This window comes from Carassius gibelio, chromosome A15 (assembly GCF_023724105.1).
Source record: "Carassius gibelio isolate Cgi1373 ecotype wild population from Czech Republic chromosome A15, carGib1.2-hapl.c, whole genome shotgun sequence".
NCBI lineage: Eukaryota > Metazoa > Chordata > Actinopteri > Cypriniformes > Cyprinidae > Carassius > Carassius gibelio.
Window position 1 is genome coordinate 3,672,969 of NC_068385.1, and position 25,833 is coordinate 3,698,801.

At 36.4% G+C, this 25,833-nt stretch overlaps 3 protein-coding genes and 1 long non-coding RNA gene across 6 annotated transcripts; all 4 read right to left on the minus strand.

Moving 5' to 3' along the window:
* Positions 1-1,558: 1,558 nt before the first annotated feature.
* Positions 1,559-7,987, minus strand: LOC128028956 (SH3 domain-binding protein 5-like). Of its 2 annotated transcripts, none has more exons than XM_052616348.1 (7): positions 7,967-7,987; positions 7,457-7,745; positions 6,467-6,529; positions 5,724-5,852; positions 5,351-5,509; positions 4,617-4,790; positions 1,559-3,085 (listed from the first exon to the last, which is right to left on the minus strand). In XM_052616348.1, exons 2-7 carry the CDS (start codon positions 7,679-7,681, stop codon positions 2,522-2,524), a joined length of 1,314 nt encoding a protein of 437 aa, XP_052472308.1. In that variant the 5' UTR covers positions 7,682-7,745; positions 7,967-7,987; the 3' UTR covers positions 1,559-2,521. The 2 variants fall into 2 exon arrangements, with proteins under 2 accessions (XP_052472308.1, XP_052472307.1); XM_052616347.1 differs by having other exon boundaries at positions 7,956-7,985.
* Positions 7,988-8,570: 583 nt separating this feature from the next.
* On the minus strand, positions 8,571-12,363 carry mgat1a (alpha-1,3-mannosyl-glycoprotein 2-beta-N-acetylglucosaminyltransferase a). The gene is made up of 3 exons (XM_052616346.1): positions 12,215-12,363; positions 9,941-10,871; positions 8,571-9,767 (listed from the first exon to the last, which is right to left on the minus strand). The coding sequence occupies exons 2-3, from the start codon at positions 10,598-10,600 to the stop codon at positions 9,069-9,071; spliced, it is 1,359 nt and encodes a 452-aa protein (XP_052472306.1). The 5' UTR covers positions 10,601-10,871; positions 12,215-12,363; the 3' UTR covers positions 8,571-9,068.
* Positions 12,364-13,014: 651 nt separating this feature from the next.
* On the minus strand, positions 13,015-14,882 carry LOC128028959 (uncharacterized). The gene is made up of 2 exons (XR_008187272.1): positions 13,981-14,882; positions 13,015-13,628 (listed from the first exon to the last, which is right to left on the minus strand). It is a non-coding gene; the product is annotated as an uncharacterized LOC128028959 (long non-coding RNA).
* A 1,260-nt stretch (positions 14,883-16,142) lies between these two features.
* LOC128028957 (E3 ubiquitin-protein ligase RNF183) lies at positions 16,143-25,287 on the minus strand. 2 transcript variants are annotated; one of them, XM_052616349.1, is made up of 3 exons: positions 25,151-25,287; positions 24,876-25,025; positions 16,143-17,818 (listed from the first exon to the last, which is right to left on the minus strand). In XM_052616349.1, the coding sequence occupies exons 2-3, from the start codon at positions 24,887-24,889 to the stop codon at positions 16,855-16,857; spliced, it is 978 nt and encodes a 325-aa protein (XP_052472309.1). In that variant the 5' UTR covers positions 24,890-25,025; positions 25,151-25,287; the 3' UTR covers positions 16,143-16,854. The 2 variants fall into 2 exon arrangements, with proteins under 2 accessions (XP_052472309.1, XP_052472310.1); XM_052616350.1 differs by lacking the exons at positions 24,876-25,025; positions 25,151-25,287 and adding an exon at positions 20,471-20,633.
* Positions 25,288-25,833: the final 546 nt, after the last annotated feature.

Consider the following 25,833-nt stretch of genomic DNA (forward strand, 5'->3'; position numbering starts at 1 on the left):
CTTCTCTTCCTCTAAGCTATTCATTATGGGCATAGCCGTCTATTTATACTTTGCTCATTAATAGTTGAGAAGAGATGAATCCTTTCGAATAGTCTATTCTCAAGCCAATGCTAACAAAAAAGGGGGGGGGGGGTGTTAGCAGAATGGAGACATCTTAATTAAGCAAATGTCTTGACTGAACTTGAGATGTCAAGTAGCCTGTCAAATGTCAAATCTGACATCACTATAACAAATAGTTAACTTTAATAATCCAAAAAGGAAAAAGGCTACAATCAGATTATACACAGACCGGGGAAAGGAAGAACATTTTGCAACCACACTGTGTGAAATATTTTTGTCTCACTCTTTTTTAGAATCTAAATATCTCAGGAGTCAGGAAGGTAGCAGATGCTGTGCTGACGGGATGGTACAACTTGCCAGAGAAAGAGTGCAGGGATGACTTCAGAGAGAATAAATTACAGTCAAAGTGTCTTATTTCAGTCATCTGCTGGAGCTTAACTTTCATTATTAGAGGAGAGAGTGCTCTGCCCTCACAGATCTAAGCCTGTTTTGATGGTGGCAGTTTATTAATATCAGGAGCGACATTTGCTGACAGATACAGTACATTCTGAATCTAATTTACAACACCTAGATAACACAGAGGTACAGGTCAGTGCCTTTTTTCTGTTTTTATATCTTTTACTTTTCTTTATGTAAGATCAACCAAAAATCAACCAAAAACAAATAAATAAAATGTACATAAATGTTATCTTGTGTGGTAAGTTTAGTGCTTAAAGATTAAAAAATATTTTTAAACATGGTACCCTGGCCTGTTGGTTTAGAAAGACACAAAATAATGAAATCAAACAAATGAATTTTATTTTGGTATGCTAATATATATATATATATATATATATATATATATATATATTCATACAGTACAGACCAAAGGTTTGGACACACCTTCTCAAGAGTTTTATTTTCATGACTATGAAAATTGTAGAGTCACACTGAAGGCATCAAGGGCTATTTGAGCAAGAAGGAGAGTGATGGGGTGCTGCGCCAGATGACCTGGCCTCCACAGTCACCGGACCTGAACCCAATCGAGATGGTTTAGGGGTGAGCTGGAGCGCAGACAGAAGGCAAAAGGGCCAACAAGTGCTAAGCATCTCTCGGGGAACTCCTTCAAGACTGTTGGAAGACCACTTCAGGTGACTACCTCTTGAAGCTCATCAAGAGAATGCCAAGAGTGTGCAAAGCAGTAAACAAAGCAAAAGGTGGCTACTTTGAAGAACCTACAATATGACATATTTTCAGTTGTTTCACACTTTTTGTGATGTATATAATTCCATATATAATTCCACATGTGTTAATACATAGTTTTGATGCCTTCATTGTGAATCTACAATTTTCAGTCATGAAAATAAAGAAAACTCTTTGAATGAGAAGGTGTGTCCAAACTTTTGGTCTGTACTATATATACATACATACATCTCCCACACACACACACACGCACACACACATAAATATATATAATGACTAAAAATGTTTTTTAAAAAAGACATTAAATTCCCAAAAATAATATGATATGTATATTTATTGTTCCATCAGAAGTTGCAAATGTCACCACTATGCACATCTTCATACAGAACACTAATAAAGACAATAATATCAACTTCCAGTGCTCACACTGAGGGTTATTAAAGATGTATAAAGCACACTGAATGAACAGAATATCAAATAATGATTAAAAATGAATATCATTAAATATAAATAGTGATTGTCTTAAACAGCAAAACATAAATGTTTAGTTTTAGAATCCCACCACTGAAAATAAACCCTTCATTTCTTCAACTGCACAAAATCTGTATTTCGGTCGGAATGAATGTTTCTTCTGATGAAAAGGCCAGAGTGCACTAATGCAAACAAGATGAATATAAAGCAAGCCTCATGCATGCCATTTGTCACTTGGGCACACTTTTTGTGAATCACTACCGGTATTTCAAAGTCGGCATGGAAAAACATTAAAATGAAAATAATTTTACCTAATTTTAAAGGCATTTTAACTTCAAATAGTTTGTGTCAGTAAGCAAACTAAAGTGGAGAGCAAAACTGCCTTATTTTATCATGTCAGCTATAGAGATTATAATAAGACTATGTTTATAAAGACACAGTTTTATACATTTGCATAGAAAAACATTAGGTGCTTATCAGGATGAAGAAGAAATATATTATATTAATTATGATTAAGTTAATCAAACTGTAGGGTTGCTACCATTACAAATATTGTCAGTCTTTTACCACTTGATTTGAGATACCAAATCTTCTCTCTCAAAAAAATAAATAAAATAAAATAATTAAGAAAAAAAAAATATATATATATATATTAAGATTTTTATTTTGGTCTTTCTCCTTTACAAGTACTTATAAAAAGCTTAACAATAAATAAAAATTAAGAGTTGCTCAGTCAGTCAAGAATTAAGCTCAAAAATCATCAAGGAAAATGTAGAAAAAATAAAACGAGCATTATTTATGGACGTACTCATAAACTGACACTTCTAATGTGTTGTTTGAGGAACTCCGAAATGTCTGCGTTTATTTGCCTCACTAGTTTCTTATCATTCTCCGTCCCGTATCTCTCCCCTTCTTCACCTGAGAGACTGATGTCACTGCTAAGGTGGCCCAGGTGTTCAACGGAGTCACACTTTTCAAGATCAGAGATGATGGTCTGGAGGCTGACGATGGAAAGAGAGTCTGAACCAGATCGTGTCATCTCTGCTCTTCCCATGTCCACCCAGCTGGAGTTCTGATGCGTATCCACCCACTGTCTGGTATTGGCCACACCCTCTTTTCCAGACACCCAATCGTTTGGTCTTGGGTGGCCTCCACAGGCTCCACCTTCGGTACCTGTGCTGTTGGTTGTCTCTGCTCCTACAGGAGGGCTCCGCCCACTGCACGTTTTGATTGGTCCATCCTTTGTTTGGTCCTGTTCCCTCTGGGCATGTATCTCCTCGCTGATTTCCTCCAGGTGGCGCAGAGTGCTGGAGTAATTTAACTTGGCTTTGGAAATACGCTCCTCTAATAGTAAAATTTTTGACTTGTGCTCCTGCAAAAACATGTTTACATCATTTTTAGCTCACACATTTTAACTGTAAATCAACATTTGTAAATGTACATTTGTCATCATTTACTCCCCTTAATGTTGCAGTAGAAGACAATATTTTCAGTGAATCATTAAAAATTGAAAAACAAAAGTTAGCCTGTTGATCTAAAAATATTTTTTAGGGATTCAGAAGATTTGGAATATAGTGCAAAGGTTACATGGATTATGGATGGAGTTTTTAGAGACTGTAAATAAAATTAATACAGATATCCACAAAGAACATTCCCATACTCAAAATCTTAAAATAAATTGCTGATTCTTTTGCTTAATTAAACAGCCTGGGTCACACATTGTTTGCTTGACAGCTTCTGCAGCTATTTTCATAGCTAGAAAAAATTCTGGCTAAATGATATCATGTTTTTACAATTTATTTTTGCTAAAAACTGTATTTCAATACTGGGTCACACATTCAACTACAAAAATAATTTTTAACTAAGTTTAAAATACTCAAGACATATTTTATTCAATATATTCATATATAGTGAAATTGGTTTATGTACTAATATATCATAATATATCCCTTCCTGAGACAAGAGAGAAGCCACAAGAGTTTACATTGAATTAAAGGGATAGTTCATCCAAAAAAAAAAAAAAAATTATGTCATTAATAACTCGCCCTCATGTCGTTCCAAACCCATGTGACCTCCGTTTATCTTCAGAACATGGTTTAAGATATTTTAGATTTAGTCCGAGAGCTCTCAGTCCCTCTATTGAAGCTGTGTGAACGGTATACTGTCCATGTCCAGAAAGGTAAGAAAAACATCATCAAAGTAGTCCATGTGACATCAGAGGGTCAGTTAGAATTCTTTTTAAGCATTGAAAATACATTTTGGTCCAAAAATAGCAAAAACTACGACTTTATTCAGCATTGTCTTCTCTTCCGTGTCTGTTGTGAGAGAGTTCAAAACAAAGCAGTTTGTCATATCCGGTTCGCAAACGAATTATTCGATGTAACCAGATCTTTTTGAACCAGTTCACCAAATGGAACTGAATCATTTTAAACAGTTTGCGTCTCCAATACGCATTAATCCACAAATGACTTAAGCTGTTAACTTGTTTAATGTGGCTGACACTCCCTCTGAGTTTAAACAATCTAATATCCCGGAGTAATGCATGCACTCAAACAGTACACTGACTGAACTGCTGTGAAGAGAGAACTGAAGATGAACACCGAGCCGAGCCAGATAATGACTCGTTCACGAGTCAAACTGAATTGGATACTTTTTAAGAACCTGCAGGGACCCTGATTTTCGGAGCTCAGCAATATCGGTCCTCATTCTTGTTAATTCCATGGAACACGATCACTTTTATACTGTACATCTTTCCTGGAACATGGCATGGATTTTGGATCAACTTGAGGGTGCGTAAATGATGATAGGATTTCATTTTTGATTAACCTATTCCTTAAATTTGAGCAAGTATCCATAGTTTTTATACACCAACACTAGGCAAGTGTAATAACAACTCAACATACCTCTAGAACATCATTGAACTGAGCCTTGAGCTCAAAGTAAGACTTGGACTTGACGATGGATCTCTTCAGTGACTTCTGCAGCTCCTGCACGCGGGCTTCGGCCTCCTGACACAGCTGGGTGACAAGCATGTGCCCCCGTTCGCTCTTTATGCGCTCATCCTCTGCCTCATTCACCTGCACAGTTTCAAGTCAATCATGGCAAGCTCAGTGCAATGCTGTGTGTGTGTGCAAAATATACTCTGTGTGGATACATAAACCGTACTTCATCTTCATTGTACTTGCACATTCAAATTTGGGTCAAATGAGGGGTTAATGGTGCAATTGTTACATGTTTTCATGTACATAAAGGTCAAACAGGCTTTTGATTGCGCAATATATACTGTATTAAATATATTGTTCAGCAGTTTGGGGTCTTATTTGTTAGAAATAAATCAATAGTTTTATTTAGCAAGGATACATTTAATACACAAAAATATTAAGCAGCAAAACTGTTTTTAACAGTGATTGATAGAGCAGAAAATCAGCATATTAGAACTGTTCTTTTAGAACTAGTTATTTTAAATTGTAAATTCTTTCACAATATATCCGTTTTTTCTGTACCATGGTGGGCACAAGACACTTCTTTATAAAAAAAATAAAATAAAATCTGCCGCATGATTCAGTCATGTAATAAAGGTCCAAGAAAACATGCTCAAGTCACTTGTAAAGATATGCTAGAGAGAAAATTAGCCAACCTTTGAGGTGGCATGATTCAGCATCTCTTGCCAGGTTGGATCTAGCGTCTTGACTGCAGTGAGGCCCTGTTCAGCCACGTGGACCATCTCTCGAGCAGCCAAGTGCATGGACACTGCTCTCTCAAAGCTGAGTGCTGCTTTCTGGGTCTCCTGCTGGGCCTAAGATGGATGAAACTAATCATAATGCATTTAAGAGACTGTAGGTTTCATCAGATGAAGGTTCTGATAGTTGCCATAGAAAAACAGGCAAAATATGATATGATGTTTTGGCATGAACAACTAAATAACATTTTAACCTGTTTAAATTAATAATAATAGTTATAAAGTATGACTGTTTTTCTCAATGCTGAGCTAAAGATGAGTGTTTGTCCACCTCTTTTGCTTTTCTTCGTGCCTCATAGTAAGGTCTGGCCTTCTCGATGCAGGACCCCAGTTCTGAACTTTTCGCCTTGAGTTTAAGCACAGAGTCACTCATTATCCTCCTATGGCTGGACCGAACCTCCTGCCAACAAAAACAATGTTTTTTCACAAATCACACAAGCCATTCACAACAAGTTAATAATAATAACATAAAGTGTGTAAATCATGAGTGTTCATCTTGTTTGCCATCTAAGAGAGAGAGAATCATATAAGCCTTCTCTTATCTGCATAATATGGTGCAAGGTTATTATGGTTAATTGAAACTAAAACTAATTTAGGTCATCTTGATGTGCTAAAACTAAGATAAAAATTATATAAACATAAAAAAATAACTAATTACATTACAACAAATAACATTAAAATTACTAAAAACTTCAAAGTTATAATGGAAAAAAACATAAATATTTATATATATAATATTTATAATATGCATGTATAATATGTACGTATACTCTGTGTGTAATGATGATATAACATTAGGTGTGGTGCCCTTAATATTCAATTATTGATCTGGGCTGATAGCAGAAAGATTGCAGGTTTGATCCAAAGTACAGTCTAGCTAAAACTGAGATTATAGTCCTGTATACTGAATTAAAAGTGTCTATTAAATGACAATGAGCCATAATAATATGCATATACTTAAGTGCAAAAAACAGTCCCAAATGTCCTTGAGGTCAGGAACAATTTTTCACATACTTGTAGTTCCAGTTCCATCTTGTTGATCTCCTCACTTGCCTCGTTCAGACGCTCCAGTGCCTCCTAGACACAGAAACACAGCAGGTCATAGTCGCCTAATGGTAAATGATCTTGGCTGCTGGCGTAAAGGTTGCTGGTTCAATCCAAAATAATGGTGAGCCAGAAACTGGAGAGTCACAATAAACTCCATGAAAATACCTTTGGTGAAACTTTATAATAACCAACATTATTATCAGTTGTAATATAATATTAGTGCCTGAAGTGCACAGATGCAGAATCCAGGAGTCAAAGGGTGGTGACTTCAAAAAACATAAAAAAGATATTTTAGATTCTTCAAATAAAATATAACGTATGATTCTCATGACGTACTAAAAATGAAAATAGTAATAGATAAAACATGTAAAGATATATAAACTAGTAAAGAATAAACATGTTTGACCATTTTTTTTTCTATTGCACATACAAATAGTTCAAAAACAAAATGTTGATTCACAACGCACATCCATAACTGAATGTCCATGAACTACAAAGCTGTTAAGCATTAAAAAAAATATGTTAATCATTTATTAATTATGCTTTGATAAATAGTCTGCTTAGAGGGCTTGATTTATATATTGATATATATTAATAAATCACAACAACTGTGTTGTAGTTTATTTGCACAAAAAATATTCACTGTTTGTCCACTTCACTGGTTTGCACTCTATCTGCCATGTGCCTTGCGCTGCATTATTTAACTTTATTTTTATTTTTATGATGTCTCTTTTTACATGCCCTTATTTTATAGTTGTATCTTATATTTTATATTTGATCTAGATTTTTAGGCTCTACTGTTAGTGTTATCTATATGCACCAAGGATCTGACAGTTAACGCAATTTCGATTCTCTGTATGTATGTACTGTACATGTGGAAGAATTGACAATAAAGCAGACTTGACTTGTGTGAGATGTTAGCACAGTGTGCAAAGTTAAATGTCCGTTTTACGTTACCTGGATTCTAGGATCTAATTCCTCCTCGGTCAGTTTTCCATGCAGTGAGTTTTCATCTTGACATTTAGATCTCTCAGAGTCTTTGCCCTCCATCTCTGTCTCCTCGGATTCCCCATCAGCTTCTCTGCTATCGTCCGTCACCTCCTCTGGCTGATTTCCTCCTCTCTCCTCCACTGAAAGTGCTCCTGAACCCGCAGGACATTCACGCGAAACCGCTGGATCCATTTACAGGCCTCTCCGTATATCCGAGATCAAATGTTGACGATTAACAAGGCGAAAACTGTCAGATCTGAAGCGAAACAAAGAAGTAACGTCACTTGTCTATATTTTAAATGTCTTTGCCTTCATTATTTACTGTGGTAACGTTAGTTTGTTCGCTACTGCAAATGCCTCTCAGCAAATAAATAAACCGGTTTGATGAGTTTAAAAGTGCCTTGAAAGACAAACTCAAGAATATGAAGATTACATGACAAATAATCGCCAAAAGTCCATTATACACCTCAGTTTTACCCCATGGCTAACATCGTACTCCCTCCCGAAATGTGATATAAGAGTGAGGTAAATATAAAACGCGAAACGAAACCCTTTAGGACTAATGAGCTACTGTAGTTGACGTCGTGTAACGTAATAGCGTGGGAGCGTTTTAGTGACTCATGTAATGACTCGTTTGTGTGGCTAATACATAATCATATTTTTTATTTGGTAAATTTCACACACAAAAGAAAAAAAAATAGTATTTCTAAACTATGTTTTAGGGTATTTATGGTTCAATTTCTTCTTTGACTATCGTATTGCTAACAAAATAGATACAATTTTATTTGGTAACGTAAATTGAAATGTTAAACTTTGATCTGCTGTTTTTATTTTTATTTCTTTTTCTTTTTCATTAACCCTCCGTATTAGTATGTTTTCATTTTGAGTTATTTTTATATGTAAATTATTTTTGTTGTATGCTTAGGACTGAATTGAAATACTGTTGCTGCAGTTATGAATATTCTAGTGTATTATTTTATTAGCATTTTTATTTATCTGAGCAATAAATGAGTCGTAATAATATAAGTAAAACACAAAACATAAGTGTCAAATGATTTTTCCTCACATATTTCAAACACTATTCCATGAACCATAGCAATTTAATAAAGTGTAAGTGACAAAAAAGTGAAAAATAAAGACAGAGGTGAAGCAAAAAAAAACTACATCCAAAGGCACTTAGAGCAGTATTCACAGTATTAAAATTAAGTGTTTTTTAAACATATTCACCCTCATTTTTAGTTCCTGGACAAATATACTTTGTGTGAAGAATGTGTATAGCTGGTCAGCATAAGATTTAGGTTTAATCTGTGAGTTTTAATGGTGACATAGTTCTCAGATAAATCCTAGCTGACTTCATAAAGACAAATAATGAAACCTGAGGCAAAAAGTCTGAGTGATCAATATGTTATCATCTTTGGTATCATATCTCTTTTCTAAAACCCTTACTAGAGGTTTTTCCATCATTAAGCAGCACAATGGAATTTTAAGGCAAGGTGATAGAGAACAAGTAATATGCAATAGAATTTTCATGTGTTTCACATCTTAATAAAAAATTCCTGTGATGTAGGCCAAGCCCACTTCAACTCCAGCTCGGATCGTACTGGCTCCATCCTGCTGGTGGAGCTAAATAGACCCTCTTTCCACGGAAAAGGAAAGGAACTACACCTCTATACCCGGCTCGTGGGACTCCTGACTTCAGGTCATCCATCACACCAAGATTGCGAGCCAATGTTTTAAAACTGTCAGGGCTAGAATACTGCACCCGAAATGGGCCAGACCCAGTAAGTTTCCCACTTTGCAAGTCCTCCACAGTGACAACCGAAGCACTGTAAACCTCCTTCTCAAAACTCTCATCATATTTCTTCTTTTCTAAATAAGAAAGGTCCATTTTGGTAAAAGGCACAAATTCGGTATTGAGCTTAATAAAGCGGAGGTACTTGTCGTAAAACTGCCCTAAACTCACACCCTTCCGACCGAACGTTAAAGTTCTGGAAATTTCTGGTCTTATGCAGGACCTGTCTCTGCGCTGACTGGGTTGGCGCATCCAGTCGTCCCAAAACGAGGCCGGCCATTTTGGCTCAATCTCTGCCCAGAGGTCTTTTGTGAACATCCAGCCCAAGCCTGGGAAAAAATCTGTCCTGTACAACAGGCTCGCTTTTCCAGGGTCCACAAATCCTTCCCTGCCATTGTCATTCCAGGCAGACACGCACCACAGAGTCGGGTCTGATTTTAAAATTGGATGAAGTGCTCTGAAGTACTCAAAAAAATCAGGGGCAACCTGGTGAAAGTAATAAAACATACCATCAACAAAAGAAAATAATTCACCATAATTCAACAATTAATGATATTTTGTATGAATGGGTTTCACGTTTTCACTTTTTGTATTAACTGTTCTTTTAATAATAGAGTTTATACAAACAATGTGTATTAAAAGGTTGCCGTTTAAGTTACCTCCAAATCATCCTCCACAACAACAACAGAGGAGTATGAAAAGGTGTTGAAAACCTGGTTGAATGCCCAACGGTAATGTCGTGAGATTTTGTAGTAACCCTGGAACTTCTTATGCTGTGGAGGTACTGAGATATCAGAAAGATCAGGCTGTTTGATATAAGTCAGCTGACTGCCATACGAGGCGATCACGTCAGATGTTTCTGCGTGTCCACAGTCCTGGCTCACGATGATTGGATAGAGTTCGGCCGACGGTCGGTGCTCAATGAGTTTGTCAAGGCAGCGTTTCACTGTCACACGATTACAGGCAATGACTAAAATAGGGATGACCACCGGAGCTGAATGTTCAGCTTGTGATTTTGATTTAGCAGCTGTCACACCACCTTTGTTCTCCCAAACCGACCAATGGCTCTGGATTTGCAATAGGATCTTCTTCTGCGATTCAATTTCAGCTTCAAATGCATTAGCTACACGCATCACTTCATTCATAATATTTCCAAACTGGTCTCCTCCGGCTCTGTCCCCCTTGTTACCAAGTTCGTCCGGGCTGTCTAGAGCCCCTTGAGTGGAAGGGCGTCTCATGAGGACAAAAAAAAGAATAACGTTCCATGCTACAAATACGAAAGCACCACAAATGATAAGAGGACTTCTTTTGCGTAGCATGGCCTGATGTGTGATAGGACAGAGGATTCAGGAAGGAAGAAATGGGAATGTAGAGCAGGAAGGTTTGATAAAGGGATGTGAAAAAGAGTCTTGTGGATATAATTTTTTTCTTCTATTCACATGCTTTGCATATTTTTCAGTCAGCTTTCACTATTGTAGAAGCAATATGTAATGTTACACCGATGGAAGGTGAAAGTAAGACATATTCCAGGTTTCAGGATTCTGATATAGACATTTCTGTCCAAAGTGGCATGGTGAATTTTTGCAGAGCCTGTAAAACAAGCATTATTAACAGATATTAAGCAAAGAAAAAGCATGCATATGTGTGCCCGTTTTATTAGTCAGAAATACTGCACTGTAATGCTGTGTTCACACCAAACGCGAATAGAGCGTCAAATTCGCGTCTACCGCGCCTAGTTTGCCGCTTGACCATTTTGAGATCATTCGCTTCATTCGCGCGAGTAATTCGCTTCATTCGCGCGTGGAATTAACTTCACAACAGACGCGAATTCGCGTCATGGGGGGGCTTCTGCCAGCTGAGTTCACGCAGCATTTTCAACCGCCATTTTTGTTCGGATAATTTTCAAAATATTACTGTTATTGTGGCATGAAATGTAGTTTTAAAAGTATTTCAGGCGAGAATGTAGTTGTTTTAAACTCAAATATGCGGTTTATTTATAATGACAGCGTCTATTTAAAAAATGTGTTTCGCCGATCTCGGAGATGAGCTCCATGCGATCAGCGGGAGCTCCGTCATCATGTATCCGCCGAGAGTAGCCTTACCTCGGCTAGATCTTCTGACATTTGCCGCTGGCTCTGATGTGTCTTTAGTGGTTCAAGATAAAATATAATTCGTTTGGGGTAAAATGAAACGTTTCTTATCTTTGGCCTATATTAAATTTATCTATTAATATGTTTTATATATATATAGGTCATTTTTATTCCTGTCTCTATAGAAACATGAACTTTTGTCATATAGCTCCGGTTGACTGCTCACTGACAACATCTGTCGTTCCTCCTTGTTGAATGAGTGGAGAAGGGTATTCCTGCACAGCCGGAGGCTGCAGGAACATACTGTTGAATGAGTGACTCCTAGCAGGCTCCTGATTGGTTAACGCGGCGCGAATTGACGCCAAAGTTCAAATTTTTCAACTCGGGCGGCAGACGCGAATTCGCGTCAAACGCTAAATGCACAAAAAGCACCATTCGCGCTTAACGCGCGTTTCGCGCGAAGCGCTCTATTCGCGCGTCAATTCGCGTCATTCGCGCGAACTAGACGCGCGAATGAGGCGAATTCGCGTCTTCCGCGCCGCGCTTAACGCCCCATTCGCGCCGCGAGACCTCCAGACGCGCGTAAACGCGCCTTTGCATTGACTTAACATTGAAATCATTCGCGCCAGACGCTCTATTCGCGTTTGGTGTGAACACAGCATAAGAGCAAATATGGACACGAGTTATGAAGTAGATCCCTTCGTCGATCAACAATATCACCTGTAGCTCTTCCTTCCAGCCACAACAGTTAAACAGTAGGAGACTAAACCATTCGGTTCATCACATATGAGTGTTGAGATTAAACAACACTAGAATGCGTAAAAAATGCCAATATATACTTACATGTGTCAACGCGCTCTCATACTCTGGCATGTTTCCCGCCTTCTACAGACATACTTCCGTTGCATTAAAGATTATGTCCCATTTCAACTCATCCAAGTAATTTATATGAATCTAATGTGGCACAGACGTTAAACGATCGTTAATTTGAAGCACGGTAAACTTCCTGCCTTTGCATACGCTTCAAGATTTGCTCGAGAATGCAAGAGTACTTGACTTCCGGGTGGCGTCATGGTGGGGCGGGGTGGTGATGTGGGTAATCATAAGGCCTCGTGGTGTTTATGCTGATCCCGCGAAATGTATTAGTAGGGTCTCTGAAAACAGGTGTCCCCCTCAGTTAGAAAAGTCTTGTGCCAGACGTAGCTAAATTGGAACTTATGAATTTCATTAAATCATAAAATGATCCAACATTCATTGTATGTTTGGATATCACCTGCAATTAGAGTTTTCTAAGCCTTGAAAATGCATGCTACTTAATAAAACCAACTACTATGTTAAGATGCAATAAAATAATAGGATTCAAGATTTTTGCAGGATAATAAAGTAGCTAGTCAACATTTGAAGTGAATCAAAACCTTATCAAAGTTGTCCTAAAACTTAAAAACCATAATGCACTCTTGATTCAGGACAACTATGATCAACTTTTTTGATCAACTTCAAATGTTGATTATTGTATATTGATTCCTGACATGCAGATAGAAATCCAATAGACAGACAGACAGACCAACAGATAGATAGATAGATAGATAGATAGATAGATAGATAGATAGATAGATAGATAGATAGATAGATAGATAGTAATCTAAAAAGTAATGGAAGTTTTTATTTTATTGAGTCAGATTCAAATCTCAAGATTCAAGATTTTTTGTAAGATTATACAATTAATATAAAAAACACACATTCTTGATGTTTTTTAATGAAGCAGTATTATGTGGCCTATTTAATAATAAACAAAGTCAAACCAGTAGCTATTTCAGCATCAGATTTCTGTTCACTTAACAACATTCTTATTCTTACTTTTTTTTACCAGATTAGAAAAGCTGAAGATGGTCAGCAGTTTGTATAGTAATAATAGTTTCTTAATCCAAAGGGAAAATTTGGCTGGCAATAACAGTGCAAAATCAAGTAGACAGTGTACAAAACAATACAATACATCCCATAAAGCTGAAGTGAACAAGACAGCACATGAAAGAACATAAGACTACAATTACTGACATTCTATACATTCACATATATCTATATTTCTGTCTATCAATCAGTCATTCTATCTATCTATGAAAGTGCATTTGTGTGAAGTGCATGCCATCCACAGTCTCTAGAAGACAACTCATTCCCCAGGTTCAGCTCCTTCCAGTGTCTTAGGTCGATCCTTGTGATGTTCAGAAGTACATTTGACACATCCACTAAACTTATCACACTACAAAAAAGAAAACAGTATTGTTATACAACATTTAAGCTATACCATAGCAGTATGTTCTAGCTTCTGACTCTTAAAACATATAGCTAATATCATTTCTGTACTTTAATACAGGAAAATCCACCTTTATTAATAGTTTTGAATAGCATGTCGTAATTTCCTGGAGATTTATTTAAAATTTAGAAATGAATGATTATATATATATATATATATATATATATATATATATATATATATATATATATATATATATATATATATATATATATATATATAATTATTTTTATTATTATTATTAGGTTAAATGTTTGACATCTTGTGACCTTTTAAAACCACACCGGCGACAACTTACATCCGGATGAAGCTGGTTCCAGCCAATTCCAAGTTTCCGCACACTGTCTGACACTGTGGTTGATAAATATATAAGTTTATATTTTAAAATCCACAAAAAGCCAAGAGAAAACAATGGATTCACATTACTGTAGTTTAGCGTGCTCTTACTCCGAGCGCAAACTATACAAATACAGCAAGTGCATGGATAATCTGAGTTTAGTTTTCGTAAATAAGTGCCATCCAGTCGAAGAACCAGGCTGTTGTTGGATAAAACACTGTAACGTTGGGATTTAAAAGCAAAAGTATTATCCGACGTCAGTTTCGTCTTTGGCCGTTGATTTGGTTCACTTGATACTTTCATGGTTAACATTTTGTTGTCAGTCTTTAGGGAGCTTTTGACCAGAAGATCTTTGGATTCACTATTTCCTCTCGAAGATTTACCCGAACAACCCGTTTCAAATCGCGCTGAAATGGTCAAAACTCCGGGAATCTCCACTCGCTCCCTGTGAAATATGAATCCCCAAAGAGAGCGAAAATAAGATTTGACCGAGTCTCCTCCACATGTCATCCCGAGCCCGTACACTGAGGCGGGAGGCCGCTTCTTGCTCGCCTGTTTTCGGGCGAGGATATTCCCCTGACACCGGAGAACAGCTGACAGGGCAGAAGCGGAGGGAGTCGAAGCCATCGCACACTTTCTTTTGGGACTCTCGTGGTCCTTTTAAATGCAGTCCTTACGATTAACGCCGACTAAAATCACTTTTGGGTGCTGAAAGAGGGGTTGAGCAACGCCAGAGCCAGAACTTTAATGGCACAATTTACCCAGCGTTATGTGGAGCCTAGCTACAAGACTTGCGTCAGATCGAGGGGTGTTGGTTATTCAACAACCCGCATGTGTGCAAAAATCGTGTACTTCACATGACTCCCTCGTGTACACAGTGTGCTAATTATATGGTCATCTACTTTTCTAGATGACCGGGTACTACCTTTAATTTTAAGGCACTTGCGGGAAACCAGAAAAATGAATTTGTAACCCAATTTGTTTAGGAACGTACCGCTTGCACAAGTCAAAGGCCAAATATCTTTACGACAATTAAATACATAATGTGAAATTTCCATTTATAATAATGATAGTAGTAACAATATTGACGATTTGTCAATTGCTGGTTACGTGACGAGAACACCATTTCTAGTCAACCTTTTTTCGAGATCATTTGTTTATTTTTTATAAAAATATATTATATTATAAAAAATATAATATATATTATAAAAATTTTATAAAATGTTTATTTATATATAAAAAGAAATGTGTAGCCTATGTATATGCATGCAAAAATATGGCCTCTAACCTAGACGAGCTCATATGATCGTGACAGGCTGACAGATAGCTATGGTTTATGAACATAAAAGTGTGCATTTGCACAGTTATGATGACGCAGTAATGTCCCAAATATGCTACATTTTGAAATGAATATAATATATTGCATATTAAGCAAAATTTTCATGCTCCATCTCCTTATGACCCTTCAATGGACAAAGCAATGGAATGGAGAACTGGAGAAACAGGCTTGCATTTTAACGGAAAGCAAATCAGTCTAAAATGTAATTTGTAAATGTCTGCACTGTATAGAATATACACTGGAGGGAATTTGAGCTCTCTTTTTGATGGATACCTAGTCTGTAGTGATAAATGCCAAACAGGACTGACCGGAAAGGGAAAGAATTTAGCAGAACCAGTCTAACACATGGACCAACATTGGGATAAATAATGTATTAGTATTATCCATGTTGTCCTAAATTCGCAAGTTTATTGATGCATGTCCATGATATTGACAAATAAATGTTTTCTACCATATTTGTTCAACCTATGTAAGTTACTTGCATTTTACTCTTTTCATTTGAGCATTGTTTTTACTTTGCTATCAGAGCAGACCTGCAACATATTTTAGGTTTATCTGCTGTTTTGCCCGTATATGTATGTAGAGTTAGAGGCCTTCACTAGTTTTACCCCTATGATACTGCAGTCCTGCGGAAACACCCATTCTCGTGCATATGTGAGTAAGCATGTGAGTAAGTCATGTGTCTGTCTATGACTTTGGGAGGCCATTGACAATATCAAATTTATTCTTATAGATGTTTTCTGAATGAAGTTTTAATTGTAGGTAGTATGTCACTCAAATAGAGAATGGTCTTAAACGTTTATTACTTCCCACTTTGGCCTCTCCAAATTTGTGCAAAAAAATAAAAATACAAAATGAACATACAGTATAATAATACACATTGTATATTGTTTACATCATGTGCAGCATATGTCAAAGAAGTATCTATTTATAATAAAGATATTTCTAACAGAAGAAAGAACATTTATGAGCTTACATTAGTGTTGCCATGTACATTTCTACACTGAGGTGATTTGCATTGGCGAGCCGTCACATTTTTGTCCTTCAGCGTCAATACCAGAAACCATATAGAAAAGAAATACATGAAAATATATAATTCTTCACAAAATCAAGTGACATAGTAATATTGTATGATATATATATATATATATATATATATATATATATATATATATATATATATATATATATATATATATATATATATATATGTATGTACACACATATATATACAGTTAATCACTGGTCAGAATAGACATCCTCATTGCCTCTTGCTCTTAAAAACCTTTCCAAAACAGTGTCTCAGTTTGTGCAAAATACGTCTGCGCTCAACAGACTTCAGTGCATCATATGTTCAAGTTTTTCCAGTTCATTCCTATCGAGCCTGTCTGAAACATCTTACACAAAAGCAAAAAAATGCTGTGTTGTGTTCAGTGCAACAAGCTTGTTTTGCCTTGCCCGTCATCCTTCTTGTGCGCTGTCAGTTTCCTCATCTCTCAAGGCTTTGGAGAAGTTGGGTTCTGAGATTGACTATTTGTTCTTTGCATATAGGGCAACACAAAAGTGAAGATGCCCACCAGCATTAAACCCACAGTGATTGCGATGATGGCAGCAACGACAGCATAATAGCACTGATTGGAATACATAATCCTTCTCATGTGACCCCTCATCCTGCTTGGTGGCCTTCCCACGTCGATCATAGTGGCCTGGCTGAGACCTTCCTCCATGACTCCAAGCGGATTACTACTGACCTGCTCCTCTTTCTTCTTAAACACCGGCAGATTTAAAATGGTATTAAAAGAGCTGTTTGTTGGCGGATTCTTGAGGACGAGTTTGCCCTCGCTGCGTTTAAAGCGCACAGAAAGCGCCCGTTGCATCTCGGCCGGAAGTCTGCGGAAGATATCTTCGTTATTTCCCAAATGTGGTAGATCTCGACCGTGTCGGATTTCCGTCTGCTCCCGACAGATCGGACAAGACAACGTCTTGATCTCTGGAGAACTCACATTGATGCGTGCCAGGCATTCCAAGCAGAACGTGTGGCCGCAGGAGAGTAACTTGGGAGCTTTGAAGACATTGTCAAAGCTGCAGAAGCACACGATGCACTCCGTGTCCAGCAGATCATCTATGGGTTGCTCGGGCTTGTGGTGTCCAGGCTCATTGTTGTGGTCTCGCTTCCTTCCCTCCTCGCTGTGACCCCGTTGTTGCCTTCCACCCTCTTTCTGGTCCCGTTCTCTACCTCGGCTACTTTGATGATGGCGGTTTTCCATATCATTGCTGCGGCTTCTCCTAAGAGGCTTTTTTCGTTGCTCTGAAGTTCCCACATTGAAGCTACCCTTGCTTTCAAGCTTTGGCTTGACTTTGGTCCCTTTTTTGCTGCCCTTGGGTTTCTCTTTGCTGTCACTCATCATGTAGATCCACGGGAGCAGATTAAGAGAAAATGGAAGTGTTGAGCAGAGAAACCTGTGAGGGAAGATGGAACAATACACTATCAGACTTGGTCACAAATACACTCCATATCATGTTGTAGAATAACCATTTTGGGTTACCCAAAATAAAATTTCATTAAAGTGTTCTTAAAAGAACCATTTTTTGTGTGAATAACATTTAAATAATCTGAGGAATCTTTATAAATAACCTTTCTGCAATGGAAATAATCCATAGATGTTAAAGGTTCTTCATGGAACCATCAACGGCCATAAAGAACCTTTCATTGAACCCTTTTTCTTAGAGTGGAGAACGTTTTAATAATCTAAAGAACCATTTTCCACAATTAAGAACCTTTTGTGCAATGGAAAGTTGCCAAGGATGTTATAGATTCTTCATGGAACCACACAATCGATGGTTTTCACAACAGGCATCATTTCATTAAGACTCTGGAACAGATTTGAACTTCTGAGACTTAAAAGAGGTGTGTGATCTTTAAGAGCTTGTGTATGTAAAGCTGCTCAGGAATAAACACGGAACACTAAAGCAATATAATTCAAGGGTGAAGATTGCTAACTAAATTGCATCATTAGCAGTCAAGTGCGACGAGAACAGGAGTTTAGTCTGTCACACATTAGTGCTATTGCTTGTTTTTCTTTTAATTCCATTATAGGCCTTGAATGACTCAGCATTTGAACCCAGGGTAATTTTTAACCTTAAGCCTACTGCTTCATATTTGATATACAAAGGCTTCTACATTTTCAAAATGATAAAACTTTACTTAGAGTCCTGTTGTACTCAGTTTACTACATTGTCTGATAATAATTTACAGTTTTTATAATTTATAATTTTTTTATATTATAATTTATAGCAAGTAAAGGGCCTTTCAGTATAATTCTGAAAACCTTTTATATTGAAATCTTTACAGAGTTTTTTAAAGTTATTTTTAAAATTAAAATTAAATGTAAATAATTTTTGTTAGCAGTTTTTCAAAATAAATACTTAACTAGAATGGATCAACTTAGGTTTACCTGATTTATCCATAAGTTAGTTTTTATAATGATTTTTTTTTTTTCTAAATGTAAACAATTTTTGCATTATATTATATGTTTTGCCTCCACAATAAAAACTTTTTTTCTAAGACACATTATTGGGAGATATAGTTACAACTAAAAAGTTACAAAATATTTACAAAGATCTCATTGGTTTAAATTACAAGCTATCAGAATTTCATCTTACTTTTTGGCCTTGTAAATATTAGCACCACACCAAATTGCTAATTTATTTTTTTTATTCCTCCTCAAATTAGAGCTCCACATTCGCCTATATATGAGCCATAAAAGCCTGACAAAAGCACATGCAAACTTCTTTTAATATACTTTGTCTAAATGTTCAGTAAACTCTTTTGTTAAAAATAAAAAAAAATTTAATAAAAAAATTATTTGTCTATTATTTTGTATGTCAGGCTTTACTTGGTAAATCGGCGTTATTTTTGTCCCATGTTTTACATTGTTCATATGTAATCTCGGGTTTGTAATTAATACACTGTACACTTGTAAACTTCAGGCTACTGTTCTTATTTGCAAGTTTATGATTGTTATGTACATAAAATTACAGGGTTTTCAAATTAGTGTGCACCACCCAAAAGAGTGTTTGACTTAAACCCTAAAGCCTGACTATACAGGAAAAGCAAACCAGAATATAATGGTTTTTAAATACTGTACAGATCCCAGATTAATTCTGTGTGCTTATGGTTAAGCTTTAACTCTATGAGTCAAGTCATGAAAGTCACAAAATGGGAACGTCTCATAGCAAACAAGCACATCGTTTGAAAATTTATGATTATTGAATATGATGTGTAATATGAATGCGTAAAATCTAGGTTAAATTGAGATGTTCTAGAATCAAATAGTCTATGTTTGCATGTTTGCATACTTTAAAGGTTTTTCCCACTGGCCATTTAAAACAGTCTGCTTTTATCAAAACATAAATTTTTAGGAGCATTAATTGAGCACATGCATAACAGGTTCTTTTTTAAAACATGTTTATGCAGGTATAATTCATATATTTTGGACTAAATGACTTGCCAAACTGAAAGCACACACCCACAGGTTTAGCACAAACCAGATAAAGTCTGTTGAGACCTGTCACCAATTATGACAGTAACACACCCTACATTTAAATCACACTGAATTTCACACTGAATTTCACTTTTTAAGAAGACAAGACAACAAAATTTTGTTTGCCAAAATATAGTCAAATAAGATATGATTCTTTAAACACACCATTTCTGGGGCATGTCGTGACATTGCAATAATAGAATTAAGCTGCCTATAAAAAATTTTTTTTTTTAGCAAAAATATGATTTAGGAATTTTAGTTTGGAGGAAAGAATACAAACATATATACAACATATATACAAACATAATACAACATATAAAACCACTACCAGAGAACATATATTTTTTGTAATTGGACTCAAAGCTGACTCAAAAACTTTAGTCATTCAAATATAGCCATTTGACGTCTAGCCCTATTCTGTACCTGCATTTGTGAACTAATGACTAATCATTACTCTACATTTGTATACAGACTACTGACTTATAATTTAAGATCACATCCTTCAAAATTAAAAGTGATCCTTTCAAAGTTAAAATCACCAAAAATGTTTCTAAAAGCATTCAACTACCTATGAGCTGAAGAGTAGCTGAACCCAGATGTTCATGAGCCTCTGAAGCACATATTCCAGTCTAGCTGTGTATCCAACAAAACAATGTGAAAGGTGTGCAATCCAGTCCTTTCTGTCTTCCTCAAGCCTTTCACTGTGCTTTTCATCATGTTAGTTAACATAAGCAACGTGTCTCCACCTCTTCTACATGTTTTTCTTTGTTTCTCCCTCCCTCTTTTACGCTTTTATTACCTGTTGAACCCGCTCTGCTGGTATTTGAACCGGTTTAAGTTTGATTGTGAGGAATCCACTGACAAATACACCCGTGTTTTATTTTTCCATCTCTGCCGACCTTAAATGTGACTGAATCTAACAACTGTGGATAAATCAGTGCTCTAAATATCTGTGAGCCATGTTTGTTCATGCAGAAATCACAAACACGATGCAAGGACTGGAGGGACGTTGCTAGGTGGTTAGTTACTAATCCAAGTCAAAAGAGACCATGTTGGTTTTTTTAAGATAATCTTGTCGTAATGGAAAAAAATCCATAACTAATGATTCCATGTTTTTCCTACTCCAGTACATATTACTGGAAATATACACCATTTAGATGGGAACGATAAGGAAGTTTATAAAGATCTCATAAAGTCGCTTATAAATACTGACTAGGTTCATGTTATTCTTGCTCTTTGTCTCTCTCTCTCTCTCTCTCTCTCACACACACACTGCCTTATAAGAAGGAAACACTTAATACCCATCACACATGTACCATTATCTTGTACTAAAAGCTGTCAACACACTGTTCCCACTACTCATTCACAGTGAGAAAGAGAAACAAGACAGAAATTTGATGGCTGACACTTTATGATCAGATAAAGCCTTATGCAAAATACACATGGCTGCAATCAGGAGATCAGATTTCCATACTGATTTTAAAATAGAAGGATGTGGTGTGGTGGTTAAATGTAGTGTCATTGTTTGACTAATGCAAGGTACGAAAGCCATTTTTCCGCCATGGACTATATATAGTAACTGAAACTTTTTAATCACACAATTTACTTTCTCCCCCCAACTCTGAGTTAAAAAAGGTCAGAATTGCTAGATATAAACAACTGTGAGATATAAATTAAGAACTGTGAGAAAAAGTCGCAATTGCCCCCAAATCTCAAAGCACACCTCTGTAAGTTGTGGCCTAGTTTTGTTTCAAAAACTTGATCAACATCTGGTGTTGTTTTGGATCACATACTCATGAAAGCTATTAATATAATCAAGCGTGACCGCATATCAGTGTGCCAATCATTCATTGGCATTTCTGGTTTCAGGAAAAGATTCAATTGACATAGAATTTTAGAACGCTGGATAATCATTGACTTATTGCTAATTTCGGCTGTCCTTTCTGTTTATCTGGGAGCTTTAGGGGGAAAATACAAATGACTGGAAACTACCAATCATTGACTGCTGGCTATATATTAAACTATCTGAACTTTTCAAGGGAAAGAATTTCGTTTTTTTTTTTGCACTTAATATTCAAACAAACTTAAGAGTGTACTTGTCATAACACATGGATTAATAAATGCATTTTATACCACAATCCTGTCCTTTTATGTTGATATATCAATAGTTAAAACATTTCCATCTGTGTCATTTTATCCATATTAATATCCCTATTTTGGAGGATGAGAATTATTTTCCCTAAACATCACGTATAATTTAGACAATTACTGAGGCTTAGCTTAACAGATATCACTGAAAACATCATCTGTGTGTATTTATAAAAACACTGTTGTCTTAATTACCTTCAGTAGCATGACCTTTGATAACATTTTTCTTTTGATCCACATCTAGTCGTATCTCTTTAAATAGTTTCAGAGGTCATACCACAGATCACAAATATCGTCATATTTTTTGCATTAAGACCATTGAACTGTATAACTGAGTGATTTAATTCAGCAATATTTCTTTTGCTAGGATTTGTGCACTGTTTCTCATACCACAAATGATTCTTATTTGAATAGATGACAAACTGCATTCATCAATGCCAAACACCTTTAATTATAAAAAAAGCATTGGCTAAAATTTAGTAACACACAGTCAGCAAGTATGCATGCATTCAGCTATTGTGTACGTCTGCCTGTTTAAATCCTCTGATGTGAAAGATCACATTGTGTGTTAAAGACTGATGATTCATAGTGACGCTAGTATCTCACAGAACAGGAAGTACTGAAAAACAAACACGTGAATATTTACTCTTGACGGATTATTTTGCTATGTTTGTTCAACTGTTCTCTGTTCAACATTTTTTCCTCATTAGAAAATAAAAAAACCTTGTAACTTGGACTAAAAACATGTTCACCTTGGGTTAAGTGCAATGGGGAAAGCCCTAATGAGACAAACAAGCACTTTCCTCAATATCTGACAATGCAAACTGTGCCACAAATTCTACTTTACAATGTTTTAGCCGGTAAGGGCCAAAAGTAAGAGTGTCTAAAGTTAATTCAGTCTATAAAGCTAAATTCAGGTTCATAAAGTTAAGATAGCAATTACGTGCAAAGCAGCAAGCTTCTGCACAAACACAATATAAGGAAATCATCTTCCCACAGTTCCACCTCGATCCTGTCTATCAACCCCTGCAGCTGATCACGAACATCTCAAGCTCTCTTCATGGAGCGAAACTGGATGAAGTTCTTCAAGCACCACTGAGTGGAGGAACCGCTCTCTTCCCACGACTATTGAAACTATTGAATACATTTTCATCTCTGCTAAACAAGAAACAGTGCGAGCAGTGAAGTTTAATTCACGAACAAATGACTCATTCTTTTTATTGATTCAGTCATAAATATTCACAAAACTCATTTGTGAGTTAGTGTTTTGAATCAGACAGAGTTTATAATCAACTTGCAATGCTTTGCAAATCATTATTTGGTTAAGTCTGACCTGAACTGAATATGGAGCCACTCTCTAACCAATAAAGAAAAAGAGAGAACCAGAAAGATTCAGGCAGTGAATCGTTCAGAGAATTTTCAGCATTTACAACTGACTCCATCACTGATTTGTGAATCATCCAATTCAAACTGAATAGAGAACCACTCTCTACTCTACTAACAGAGAAATACACCAATGTGAGTGAGTGAAGTGACATTCAGCCAAGTATGGTGACCCATACTCAGAATTTGTGCTCTGCATTTAACCCATCCGAAATGCGCACACACACAGAGCAGTGAACACACACACACTGTGAGCACACACCCGGAGCAGTGGGCAGCCATTTATGCTGCGGCGCCCGGGGAGCAGTTGGGGGTTTGATGCCTTGCTCAAGGACACCTAAGTCGTGGTATTGAAGGTGGAGAGAGAACTGTTCATGCACTCCCCCCACCCACAATTCCTGCCGGCCCGAGACTAGAACCCACAACCCTTCGATTGGTAGTCTGACTCTCTAACCATTAGGCCACGACTTCCCCACAATGGATACTAATGAAAACAATAACTGTGTGTGTTGCGCATGCAACAAAAAACACACCGCAAGCAGTGAAGTCTGATACACAAACAATGTTACCCTGGACCACAAAATCAGTCTTAAGTGTACATTTTTGGAAATTGAGAATTATACATAATCTGAAAGCAGAAAGCTTTCCATTTATGTATGGTTTATTAGGATCTGAAATAATCGGACAAGATAAAACTATTTGAATATCTGGAATCTGAGGGTCAAAATATCTAAATACTGAGAAAATTGCCTTTGAAATTGTCCAAATGAATTTTTAGCAATGCATACATGTATTACTGATCAAAAATTTAGTTTTGATATATTTAATTGTAGTAAATTTACATAATATCTTAATGGAACATGAGCTTTACTTAATATCCTAATGATGATGCATAATGAGTCTAGTTGAAAGGCTGAATTGACTGTAAGAAAAACTTCATTTGTGACTATAAGGCCATTTATCTTTTTTCCCCAAAAAATACAATCAGGATTGGTAGAGTGAAAGCATTACTGTAATTATTTTTTGCTGAATACATCTTGCTTTATAACTTAAATTACTGAGCACTTTTGTTATTGTAGTTTAATGACCAAAAAAGTCTTCTAAATGCTTTACTTTAAGTGCCAAATCCCAATGTTTCTGTTGCTTGTCCTTCTTACAAAACATTATTCATTTCAAAGTTATAATTGTACAAGACAAGAACTTCCTTCTAAAGCATCTACACATAAAAGTACACGTCCGCACAGGCCCGAATAACCTGTTCAGCAATCCCACTGCTGTACATCTACCATAAGGAAGTCACGACATGATGACTATTCTGACAATAACAAATCATTTCTGTTAGCACAACTACCAGGTCGTAAAAGTGTGCAAAGCCTCAGATGTCAGATTAACTGCTGCTGCTCCGAGTGATATTTTGATATTAAATGCACGCATAAACAAACCTGTGTATATACATTGAGCAGCACAATGTGATCTCCTCCCGGTACCACAAAGTTCATTCAGTCGGCATGAACCACTTTGTCCTTGGGCCGACAGAAGATGGAGTTGTTCAATGACAGCATGGCCACGATGGTCAGAGTCTCCTCAGAGAACTTATAAGTGAAGGACAGACCAATGAACAATATTCAAAACATCACAGTAACAACACCAGGTAAAGGGTAATCAGTGATAAGTCAATAACAAAAATTGCAAAAATCATCTGTCATCTTTTACTCACATTCGTGTCATTCCAAACCTGTATGAGTTGCTTTCTTATGTTGAACCTAAAAGAACATATTTTGAGGATTGCTGGTAATCAAACAGTTTGTGGTTGCCACTGAGTGCCACAGTAGGAAAAAAAAGTACTATGGAAATTAATGGCAACCACCAACTGTTTGATTACCAGCAATCTTCAAAATATCTTATAGGTTCGACATAAGAAAGCAACTCATATAGGTTTGGAACGACACAAAGGTGAGTAAATTATGACAAAATTTTCATTTTTGGGTCAACTACCCCTTTAATTTTGAAAATGTTGGTTTAAAGATAGTTTCTTTGCAGTTTAGACTCACTGTTCAGAAACCAGAATCATTTTACTCAGCATGGGGTCCACGGGAAGTTCAGCCATTCTTGGACTGAGCTATAGTGCAAGAGGAACAAAATCAAGTAGAAACATAGAGCTAAATATTGATATACTTCTATAAGGGATATTCATGAATGGAAAGCTGTAGAGTAATTTATTTATAGTTCATTGGCTGGTCCAACACCCTTATTGACACCCAGCTTTTTGTCCTAAACCTCCTTTGTAAATCTGTTGTGAACACAACCGAGTTTTTCAAAGTTTATGAGTGCTTAAATTTTTATATTCTAATTTAGCATAATTATAGGGTCATAAAGTTATTTGATTTTTTTTTTTTTTTT